This window comes from Symphalangus syndactylus, chromosome 2 (genome assembly GCF_028878055.3).
Source record: "Symphalangus syndactylus isolate Jambi chromosome 2, NHGRI_mSymSyn1-v2.1_pri, whole genome shotgun sequence".
In the NCBI taxonomy this organism is placed as follows: Eukaryota; Metazoa; Chordata; class Mammalia; order Primates; family Hylobatidae; genus Symphalangus; species Symphalangus syndactylus.
In genome coordinates, this window is record NC_072424.2 from 37,629,524 (window position 1) to 37,641,168 (window position 11,645).

Consider the following 11,645-nt stretch of genomic DNA (forward strand, 5'->3'; position numbering starts at 1 on the left):
TGAGGACTTGCTGGTGGTAGAGGAGGGGAGGTCGGAAGGAAAATAACATAGCTGGTTAATTTATAGGTTAACATAGCAAACTCTTGCCCCTTCAGCCTGAAGGAGCTTCTTGTTTCTTTATTAAAGGCACAGGGTTATTTTCCTACTGGATGTGTTGGATGTGGGGTTGTGTGTGTAGTCCAAGCTATGCAAGGTTCCTCCTGCCTTCTCCAGGTCGTTATTTAGTTGCAAACATTGCTGGTCTGAGAAGATAGGAAGGAGGAAGCTATGGGAGGCTGTGGCCTGGAGCTGAGTCTGCCTTTGTCTGGCAGCCTGAGCTGGGACTGGAGCCTAGGAGAGCCCCAGTGAGGGAAAAGATGTGTATACAAGAAGAGAGAAGGGAGCATCTTAGGAAACCCCCCTTTTGGGGATAATACAGCTGAATCCAGATTCCTCCACAATTCCTAGCAAACGGTTGTCCTTCATGCCTTTCGGGCACGCGCGGTCTCCCCGCAGGTGAGAGGGTAGCTTCTCTGTTCACCTAACCGCCCATTTCTACCCAGCACCGGCCACAGAGCCCCAATTAAGAGTTCAGCAAACGTTTCCTGGACTGTTAGGCTCAAGGGTGGTGAAAGGGAAACGAGGACTGCGCCGAAGAAAGAGCCAACAGCCTCAGAGGCAGCTAAAAAAAAAAATCCGGGCTTGGGATCCAGGAGGAGACTCCTCGCGTGATTCCTCGAAAACCTCGCGGATTTCTGGGCAGGAAGTCAAAGGGCTGGCGCTAGGGAATTCGTGGGTTTCGAAATTGGAAAGGAGGGAGGGGGACTTGGTGGATTTATCGGCGCAGGATCGAGGTCAGCGGGAAAGCGGATCTGAGACATAGCTTCCAGGCTCCCACCCGGAAGGTGAGCGAGAATCGGGGCCTGAGGCACTAAAGCCGTTGCTTGGGAAACGGGAAGGAGGCGGAGCCGAGCCTAGCTTTGACTGACAGGGACCACAGCAGGGGCGGGACTCTGCTTCTGACTGTTCCCAGAAGGTGGTGGCTTACCTTTGACCGCGAGGGCCCGGGGGCGGGGCTTGAAATGGACAAGCTTCACTGGGAGGAAATGGGGCTTGACTCTGACCTGCAGGGCATCAGACCTAGCAGGACTAGGCCAGAGTCTGGCATAGCCCCACAGTGCCAGAGTTGAAGCTGGCCCTGATTACCTGTCCTTAGGAAGCCGGTGTCCTTGGTTCCGGTGATCCTGGAAAGGAGCAGTATATTCCTACTTGACCACCTCCCTGTGGCCAGGCTAAATTTAAAACATGGCCAGGGAGAGAGGGAAGGTTGTGGTCTTTCTGGTCTTCATAATAGGCAGGATGGGGGCTCTGGAGCAAATGAGGCCAGGCAAGGGGAAGAAGTTGGGAGGGAAGGCCAAGAACACCAATTCAGGCTTCCAGAGAAAGTTCCTGAAGTCTGAGTTCTGGGAGGAAGACAGGAGGCCCACCCAAGAATGGGGCAGAGCACTTTCTAGTGAAAAACGTGCTGCCCCTCAGCCCAAATGCTGACTTCTGAGGAAATTTCCAAGTATACGGAGGCAGTTTGGAAGGTATAATTGGCTAAGGTTTGTCCCTAGAGAGCCTGTGATGTGCCCTATAGCTAACTCTTTGGATGTGTTTGAGAAACTGGTGTGGAATTAGAAAGGAAAGATGACAGAGAAGCCCACTAGTGCCCTGGCCAATCTTTTCTCTGACATGGTTTAGTGTTATCTGTGGAGCACAGATAATTCTGTTATAAAATGTTCTTAAGGGTTTTGTTTTGCAGAGATTTCTGTACCTCACTCCCCAGACGGGGTTATGTTACATAGATTTTCCAGTAAAAGTATTAGGTTGGTGCAAAAGTGATTGCAGTTTTTGGCAATACAAGGCCTGTTTTCAAGGGGATTGCCAAAGGCCAAAAGTGTAACTGCAGAAAGAGCTTTAAGAGTTGACTAAGGATTCTAGTGGGCTTGGTGATTGACAGGACAGGATGAAATTAAAACTAGTTATCTAGGCCGGGCACGGTGGCTCACGCCTGTAATCCCAGCACTTTGGAAGGCCAAGGCAGGTGGATGGCTTGAGCCCAGAAATGGAGACCAGCCTGGGCTACATGGCAAAAACCATCTCTATAAAAAAATACAGAAAATTAGCTGGGTGCAGTGGCACGTGCCTGTAGTCTCAGCTACTTGGTAGGCTGAGGCAGGCGGATCAATTGAACTGGTGAGGTCAAGGCTGCAGTGAGCTGTGATCTGTGATCGTGCCACTGCACTCCAGCCTGGGCGATAAGAGTGAAACCCTGTATCAAAAAAAAAAAAAAAAAAAAAAAAAAAAACAGAAAGAAAAGAAAAGAAAAAAGAAAGAAAGGAAAAGAAAAAAGAAGGTGAAAGCATCTACATTCCCCCTCTATCTTAGGACATACTTGGGTTGCCAGAGGGAGGACTGATTTTCTAATCTCAGAGCTCCCTCTGCTGGGGGATGAGGCTCCCTACACAAGGGGAGGAATGAGACAAGACCTGGACTTGGGGAGAGTCCTGGGAGAGACGGAAGGCTGCAGGCAGGGGACTCTTTCTGGGCCCTCAGGACATGGAATCAAGTGAAGACCAAGAAGTAGACAAGTTTGCAGTTTATTGAGTAATGGCTGGCTTCATAGATATTATCACTGGGGGTGGTTGATGGGGGGAACAGGAAAATGCTCTCAGAGGTTCCCACTGAAGCCCTTTCATCTGCCCTGCCCCACCCACCACTGAAGCCAGAGGTCATGGGAGCTGGGATCTAACTACACTCTGTGAACTTACCACCACCCATTCCATCCAAGCCCATATTTTATTTGGACTAGCCATTAATGCCCGGGCCCTTCCTTTTCCAGGGGGTGGGAGGGTGGAGGTGGGGACAGGACCAACCCTCAAGAAAGAAAAGAGGTTAAGGTGGGGGTTTTGCTGAATGTCTAAGAAATGTCAGTGGAACAGGCTGGGCGTGGTGGCTCATGCCTGTAATCCCAGTGCTTTGGGAGGCCAAGGCAGGTGGATCACCTGAGGTCAGGAGTTCGAGACTAGCCTGGCCAACATGGTGAAACCCCATCTCTGCTAAAAATACAAAACTAGCAAGATGTGGTAGCGTGCACCTGTAATCCCAGCTACTTGGGAGACTGAGGCAAGAGAATCACTTGAACCCAGGAGGCAGAGGTTGCAGTGAGCCAAGATCGCACCATTGCACTCCAGCTTGGGCAAAATAGTGAAACTCCATCAAAAAAAAAAAAAAAGTCAATGGAACACAAAATTCCCTGTCTTAACATTGTACATTTGGGGCCTAGCTGCCCTTGAGGATGTCCTAGTTACACCCTCCCTGATACCTGTGGAGTTTAAGCACCATTCCTACAGCTATGTCCCTCGGGAGGGAGTGCAGTGGGAGCTCTTAAAAGGGAATGCTTGCTCTGCCTCTGTGGCTTTTTGTTTGGGAAAGGGAGTTGGGATTGGAGGATTTAGATTTGAGGTCATGATGGCAGAGCACACCAGGAACTCTCAAGGCTGTGCCTGAAGATGCCCACGCTGCCGAGTAGGGTGGTGGGGGAGACAGCAAGGGCAGTACAGGACACAGGCACTCCTTTGTCTGGTAGAGAGGAGGAGGGGAAATGGAGCTATTCCAGGATACAAGGGATGGCAATGAGGGATGCATAAGTCCCCTGCCTCCCTTGTCCCAATATGTTCTCCTCTGCCAGCCCAGTCAGCTTGGGGAGCTAGGTATCAGAAACCTGAAGGATTCAGCCCTCTTTGTCCTACTAGTGTCTATAAGTCTCTGTCCTGAGATCCTGGGGCTCCTCCTATGTCTAGAAGGGATGAGATGCCATCAAAAATAACTTGGCTGGCATAACAGTTTAGAGAAGGAAGTCCCACCTATAGCCTGGCTGGCAGGCAGGTGGACATGAGGCTGAGAAGGGAAGCCAGATGTCAGAACGTACTAGGCTAGCATGCCTGCTCCTAGCTTTCAGGACCCAATGTACACATACACATGTGTATCATGTATGTATATGCATGGACACTCAAGCACAGGAGGGAGGGGTTATGTGCTCTGATCTTTGAAACCAGAGAAGGGAGGAAAAGCCTTATGGGGGTACCTCCCCCACCCTAATAGGTTGCTACCCTCAATGGCCATCTGCCCACCAAGGCCGCTGCCCAGTGCTAGGCAGATAGCCAAGTGGCAGGGGTGATATGACTCCACTAAAGCAGCAGCCCAAGGAAGTGAGGGAGGGGACAGAGGCTGACCCTCCTCAAAGCCCCTTGTTGTAGTAGACCACTTCAACACTGGGGTTTTGCTCATGGATCTGAGCTCTCAGCTCTGGTTCCAGCTTGCTCACGTGTATGGAGCTGCAATAGAACAGCACAGGCCAGTTAACGTCCCCTGAATCCAACCCCACTCAGGCCCAGGGATTGCCATCCCACCTCCTCCCAGGCTGAAGAATCCTCTCCTTCTACTGCCAGAAGGACTGGCTCACTGTCATTCCCCCACTCCCAGAATCAGTGGAGTGCCTCCTCCTGAACACACCGGAAGACCCTAGGTCAGCTGGTCCAGAGATGCAGAGTCCAATCCAGAGTCCCCCACCCAGCCCAGGGACAGCACTTACCTCTTCTGGGGGAATAGTGCACAGCACAGGGGGGTCGCAAATACCAGGCTAGGGGAGACGAGTGTTGGACAGGTTTGTAAAGCTTTGGCCTTAGGGTGTTCCCTCCCTGCACCCCACCCCATCCTTGGAGATGGGCCCTAGGGGTGGAGATTGATAAAAGCTGAAAGGACCTTTTAGGAATAGTAAACCCAACCTGGACATCAGGTTCTGAGGAAAGAGAGCCCCACAGCCAGTAAGTGGCAGAATCAGGAATTAAATGGGCATGAATCTCCTGGATGGCACCAAAAGGTACATTTCCATGGTTTCCTCTTATAGATGAAGACTGGAACCCCCTCACTAAGCTCTTGACCTTCAAGGACAGGGACCACCCCCTAACACACAAAGTAGACCCTATAGGTGTTCCAAACACACACCCACTGAGTGTATGAATGGATGATGTCTATAAACATCTTAAAGACAATCCATACCCACCCACATCCACCATGGACAAGGCACTCCCACACCCCAGCTAACTCCTTGCACACTTACCAGAAGCCCACCAGTCCCACCTGCAGGGGTGCCCCCAGCCAGGGGCGGCGCTGTGGAGAGACAGAAAGACAATAGAACGGCTTGTGTCCCCTGCCTCACTGTCACCCCATTTCACCCACCATAGCTCTATCCCATCAGCCTTGCCTTGGATCCCTTAGACCTGTGGCCCTTTTCTTTATCCCAAGGCGATGACAGGGCTGGGACCTCCAGATCTCACCCTTCAGTTCTAGCCAGGCCTGTCTGCTGATCACCCTCCCTGGCATCCCATGACCTCTCACCTCTCAGAATTGGTTGCCATGGTACTCCCTGGCCCTTTTTTTTCTTCCCTCATTTCCTCCAGGAGCTGATTTCTTCAGGAAACCTGTGAACCTCCACTTACCTCTTCCCATCCCAGTGGCATGAATCTGACCCTTTGCAAGCACATCTCTTCCTCGGCACTCTTCTCAATTTGCTCTGGCCACAGGGACCACCAACCTGTTCCTCAGATGTGCAAGCCCCTCCTGCTGCAGTGCCTTTGCACTGACTGTTTTCTGTACCCCAAATACTCTTCTCTGCGTTATTTGGCTCTCTCCTCATCCTTTGAGGCTTTAAAGACCCCTTCTCTAACCATCCTATCTAAACAGCTCTCCCCCATGAATCTCAATTACACTACCCCCACTGCTTTCCTACAAAGCACATATTACACTTTCTAAGAATGTATTTATTGGGTGCCTCCTTGTTTCTTGGTTTCTGCATCAGACTATAAACTTCATGAGGACAGGGGCCATAACCATCTTGTTCAGTGCCGTCTCCTCAGCCCTAAAACATGCCTGGTGCATGGCACTCAATACATTTGTGAATAAATGATTCTGTGAATGAGCCAGAGCTTGTTCCTGTGCTTTGCTTTTGTGTCCTGTTCATGTCTGTGTGTGCGTGTTCACCTGTGTGTACCTCTCAGTATGGAGGCACTAGGGGGTAAAAGAATGAGCATGAGATCAAGCATGACTATGACAGTCCTCTTCTGTGTGTGTCAGAAGCTTCTGGAGTAACACTGATGAAGTTGGTTTCCTCCCCTTGTCCTCTCCTTCTGCCCCCGCAGGGTTCCTTCACCCCAGCCCAGTTCATTCTCACTGAATGAATGAAGGTGGAGGAGGCGGTGCAGGGGTCAGGAGAAGGGCTGGCAAGTCTTAGAGACTCAAGCGAGGCTGGAGAGAGGGTTGGAGCCTGGTCACTTCTTCTCCCAGCCATCACCCATTCCAGGACAGGAGAGGTACAGTCGCCTACCTTCAGGAAGTCTTTCTTCTCCAGAGTGTCCATGATCAGTGGGGGGATGGCTGTGGGGAGAGCAGGGCCAAGAAGGAGAGCATTAGTAGTGGAATTAGAGTCAGGAACTGTGAAGGGTGACCCCCTCAAAGCTCCTCCCTCTCTCTCCAGAGTCCTCCAAAGTCCCTGAGAACTGCACCTACTTCTCTCAGAGTCTCCTGTGCCCCACCCAGACACTCCCGCCTTACCCATGGCAGGAATCGCCATGCAGATTCTTGAAATCACCACCTGGAAGATTCCCTGCTTGGCTGCAGTCACCGAATAGCCAAGCCTCTGACCTGCCTCGTCAGCCACCGGGATGCCCACCTGCAGCTCTCTGCAAGGGAGGGGGGTTGGGGTCAGATCACAGGCCCCAGATCCCGCCTGCAATGCCCAAATGAGCAGCAGCTCCTCAGGGTCCCCTCACACACCCCAGGCTCAAAGGCTGGTTCTCCCACCTGAGGATCCCAGGGTCAGACTGAGCCAGGGCCCAGCAGCTCATGTCTGGGGAGGGAGAGGGATGTCCCCATTCTGAGGTGGTCTGCGTGGCTGGAAAGTGTGGTACATTCTGGGCATGCACGTGCCAGGAGCCAGGGTCACTCACCTCTGCCTCATCAGGGGGATGTTGATGCAGTTGGCAGCTGCCACCGCTGCAAAGGGCACAAATCTGCCAACCAAGGGGGGCAGGTGCTGGGGAGGAAGGGTGTTGTTCAGTGGCCCTGAGGGCCATGGGGTGGTGAGGGGCTCTGGGGAGATATAGGGGGCATATAGGTCAGGACTGGAGGCGTGATGAAGAAGAAGGAGGCAGATAGAGGATGAATGGGGGGGTCAGGGGAGTGAGGGGCCTTTACCTTGGTGAGGGATTTGAGTCCCAGGGCCGTGGCCACAGCTCCAGTGGTGGCACTCACATAGGCTGTCCCCAGCTGCCTGTGGGTGGAAAAGCCAGGTCACGGGGAGAGGTGACAAGTCCAGCAGGTGGCCCTTTCCTTTGGGGATATGCCAAGTCCTCAATACATGAGGCGTAAAAGGGGAAGCTCCTTGCAGAAGAAGCCCTCCCTCCATCTCCAGCGTAAACTTGTCTGGAAGCCCCAATTGCACCCTGTGAAGAGGGGTGGGTCCCCTACAGCATACATAAGAGGACCTCATGCCTTCAGTTAGGCAGGGTAAGTTGGGGTGGGGCAGGCTGAGGAGAGGGCGCTGAGCACTGGCTGCATGGACCACAGGGAACTGGAGAGAAAGGAGAGGGCACTGCAGGCTGGGAGGAGAGGGTCAGATGGGACAGTGCAGCTGCTGCTGGGGGCTGGCTCTCACCTCACGGTGATGGGAGTGTCACCACTGCGGTTGGAGTAGTTAACAATGGCATTGAAGGACTGATTCACCCACTGCCAGAACACTACAGTTGGGGTCTTCCTGAGGGAACAAAGACACTCACTTCTGCCCCGTCTACAGTGGCCCTCATCTTTAGACCCCTGTAATGAAACCAAAGGTTATTCCCCAAGCCTAAGAAAGGACCCAGTTGATGGCCCTAGAACCTGCTCTGGTAACCCCTATGTACCCCCACTCCCATTTATACAAACACACCTACTGTTTCTGGGGTGAGAGACCTCCTGAGGCTGAATTCTGAGGAATGGGAGGGATTCTAACAGAATCTTTCACTCACCCAATTGGCCCAGACAAGAAGCACCTAGTCAAGCCGTGCTCTAGCTTAGGGCACTGAAGAAGGGGACGTGGGACAAGACCTGCCTGTAGAAGGTGAGCATGCAGCCAGTGATGGTCATGTTCATGGGCACCTGGGCTGACATGCGGCCAATCAGGACCACCTTCTCCCCTGTGTCCGGATGGAAGGCGGAGTCATACACATACTTCGCCCTCCACAGCTGGTCTTCGGTGATCCCTGGGGTCACCACGCCGGCCCTGCAGAAGTTGGCAAGGAGCAGACAGGCTATGCCAGGGGGGCAGATCTGCCCTCACAGGCCCCACCTGCCCAGCCCAGGGTAACTCTGGACAGAGAACCAGGAACTTCAGCCCCCTGTCTCAGCATAAGGGAGCTCCTTGTCTTTGGGAGAGGGCCAAAGTTTCCCAGAAGTGGAGGCTCCTATTTCTATTTCCCTTATAGCCACACAAAGAGGGGTACCCTTCTGTTTCTGCCAAAATTCTGGGTCATGGGTGATGGTGGTTTCCAGTGGGTCAAAAATGGCTGCGAGCATTGCAAGAGTTTTTCCTCCCAAAGATAAGGGGAATTCCCTCCTATCTTCCTGGGACTCCACTTTGAGCACCTCTATCCTTGCAGAGGGTAACCCCACAATGGGACAGGTCCCTGTAGAGGTTTGTGATGCATAGAGCAGCCCCTCCCGTAAATATCAATGCCATCTTCTCAACCCAAATGCCCTAAAATCCTTTGGGTTAAAGCTCTGTGATGCCAACAGAGGGGGCTAGAGAGTGAGGGGATTGAGGGACAGGGTCACTGTCAAGCTTGAGGAGGCAGGTACAAAACATACTATATTAATCGCAGAAAATGAGATCCTGGCACACAGGGTCAGATTGGGGGGTGGTCACCTGTAGTTCTGCACAATGTTCCGAGAAGCTTCCAGCTGTGCCCCAGACAGCAGCAGATTTCGAGGATCAGTAACAGTGAAAAAGTGCCGGGCTCTGCCCAGGAAAGTACTTTGGTCCCAGCGAGGTTCCTGGATGTTGATGTCTAAAGGTAATTCACCCATTTTCTGCAGGACAGAGACAAGGGTCAGAGCGGGAGTCCAAGGGTCCAAGGGCTCCAGCTAGGGGAAATCTTTGGTGCCCCTGCCCTGGCCCCTAAGCTTATCATCAGTCCCTTCAAGAGCTCAAGGTGACTAGACAGGTAAGCAAGGATGTGGGGAGGAGCTGTTTTCTGGGCAATGTCCCAGCCCGGGGACCTGCAGCCACTGGAGGAGGGGGAGGGGAAGACCAGAAACAGGAAAACAGATCTCCTTGTGCTCTATCCTGGTACAGATTTTCATGAGTGAGGATTTACATGTATGTGGTTGACACATAAGCAGCAACAAACATCCCAGCCACGTGTGCTGCAGACGCACAAGAATATATAATATATTTATTACACACCCATGCTCAGGTGAGCTTTAGGCCCCAGCTGCCCTGAGACCTGGATACAAACCCCCTAGGCTGTTTTGGAAAATGACACAAGACATCCCACACTCCAGTCCCTGACTGGAGGAGAGCAAGGCCTTACTGGCCACCCAGGGCTTATCTGTTCCAGATCTCAATCAGGGGACTCTGATGTCAGCCATGTGTGTGCATGTGGGCACGCACAAGTCCCTCTACAGACCCATTTTCTCCAACTCACACTGAATGACCCCAGGTTCTCCCTGGTCCCTGGCCAGGCAGGACTGGCACAGACACTCATCCACCTCTCTCTGGGCCACCTGCCTCCGGATAAGAGCAGGATTCAGTGGCTGCTCCCTCCACCCAGCACAGAGAGGAAAGCCTGGTGCAGCCATCTGGCTGAGTTGGGCAGAATCCTACAGAATGACTAATCCTCTCCAGCCACACTTCCTCCCGCAGAGGCAGACACGCCCTCCCCTCACACTCACATACCCACACACAAAGACACAATCATGCACACCCTACCCAGACATACTGACAGGGTGGAGGTGTCCTGTATACACCGGCTCACAAATACCTTTACAGGCGCACACTGTGCCCATCTGCAGACACTTGAATGTGTGACTACACACAGCCCCACCCTGACATTCCTTCCCCCAACCTCCCTTGTGCCCTGTGGACCTCCATACAGCCGAAGATACTGACTGCACCAGGACAATTTCAAGGCAGGCTTCCTTCACTGACCCCCATTCTCGAACCCCGCCCGCCAGAGAGAGCGAGCACTTACGCTTTCCAGAGCTCTCTGAAGCTCTCAGAACCGCCTTCCTCTCTGCCTCCGCTGTCGCCGCCGGGCCCTCCCAGCCATCACGCGGGACGTCACGCGTGACGCCGACCAGCAGGGAGGGGCAGGAGCTTCCCGGCCGCGCCCACCCAGTGGGCACCGGGATTGGCAGAACCTGGGGGAGGTGGGTGTCATTCGAGGCGATGCCCCCAGCCTGGGCCACCGGGACTAGACCCTAAGCTGCTTCCCAGAGCCAATCCCACCTCGGGGATCAGTTCTGGCCCCCTCCCCGGCCAGAGGGAGGAGGGGCTGGAGCCGCGGGGGCTGTTCCCTTTGTTTACAGTCCCCTGGCGGGCCTCAGCAGACCCCCAGCCCTGCAGCAAGCGGTCTAGGTGCCCAGAGAGAAAGCCTAGGGTGCAGGTGGGCGGTGTGGAGGGGCGGTCCTCTGCTGGCGCGCCGGGAGGGACTCGGGTTACCGCCTGGCTTGTTTACTTGATGGCTGCCTTGGCAATGGCCTCTGGCTTGCTTGCCCCCCTGGGCTCCTACCCCAGTATCCACAAGCTCGTCTTGTAGCAGCGCGGCATTCGCATCACTTCACAGCCCCGTTCCTGTCGTGCCTGTGCCCCTTCTATGTCCCCAGCCCTCTCCTTGCTCCCCCTCTGTAACCCCTAGCTCCATTGTGTCCGTGGTCTCCTTACGCTCCCAACCCCTAGCCCTGCACCCCAGACCGTAGCCCCACCCCTGGAATGTGGAGGGGCAGACGACCCCAGGAACCTCGCGGTCTGCATCCGAGCAAATGCATCAGAAGGATTCTTAGGATTCTTCCCGTCCTGGGACCAGCTGCCCCACCCTGCGAGCATTCCAGAACTGGGTAGCCACAGACACCTTCTGACAGAGGAGGAGGATGCAAGTGAAGAAGGCACCCCCTCCTCCACGCACATACTCACAACTCACCCAGACACCACACAGAGCACGCGTGCAGCAAACTCAGGCTCACGTCCCGCTCTGCCCGGTGGCGTCCCCCCACGGAGGCCTCAAGGGTGCCCACGGAGGGGTGGCAATTCCAGGAGCCCCGGTAGCTGGCTCGGCTCAGAGAAGAGGTGGTTCGAGCGGGAGGGGAACAAGCCGAGACCCAAGCCCTAAATTTGTGGAATGAGCTAGGGCGTCAGAACCAGAACTGGGGTGGGTAAAGAACTCCGCTGACGGGCACCAGGGCGTTCGGCTGTCCCGGGCGCCCAAGGGAGGTGCCGGAATAGAATGACTGGCGGCCCTACCAGCCAATGGAAGCCCGGGGCGGTGCAGGCCAGCCCAATTCCCGCAGCCTCCGCGGAGCGTGGGTGGGGT

General features: G+C 54.2%; 1 protein-coding gene and 1 long non-coding RNA gene across 12 annotated transcripts; one reads left to right on the forward strand and one right to left on the reverse strand.

Moving 5' to 3' along the window:
* Positions 1 to 413: 413 nt before the first annotated feature.
* On the forward strand, positions 414 to 6,001 carry LOC134732510 (uncharacterized). Its single transcript, XR_010115770.1, has 2 exons — positions 414 to 884; positions 5,484 to 6,001. It is a non-coding gene; the product is annotated as an uncharacterized lncRNA (long non-coding RNA).
* Positions 2,606 to 11,555, reverse strand: SFXN3 (sideroflexin 3). Of its 11 annotated transcripts, none has more exons than XM_055251734.2 (12): positions 11,256 to 11,555; positions 10,308 to 10,476; positions 8,981 to 9,144; positions 8,288 to 8,338; positions 7,736 to 7,834; positions 7,276 to 7,351; positions 7,029 to 7,114; positions 6,634 to 6,761; positions 6,407 to 6,456; positions 5,144 to 5,193; positions 4,616 to 4,663; positions 2,606 to 4,358 (listed from the first exon to the last, which is right to left on the reverse strand). In XM_055251734.2, exons 3-12 carry the CDS (start codon positions 9,139 to 9,141, stop codon positions 4,262 to 4,264), a joined length of 846 nt encoding a protein of 281 aa, XP_055107709.1. In that variant the 5' UTR covers positions 9,142 to 9,144; positions 10,308 to 10,476; positions 11,256 to 11,555; the 3' UTR covers positions 2,606 to 4,261. The 11 variants fall into 11 exon arrangements, with proteins under 11 accessions (XP_055107709.1, XP_055107708.1, XP_055107693.1 ...); XM_055251733.2 differs by having other exon boundaries at positions 7,736 to 7,830; positions 8,215 to 8,338; XM_055251718.2 differs by having other exon boundaries at positions 7,736 to 7,893; positions 8,215 to 8,338.
* Positions 11,556 to 11,645: the final 90 nt, after the last annotated feature.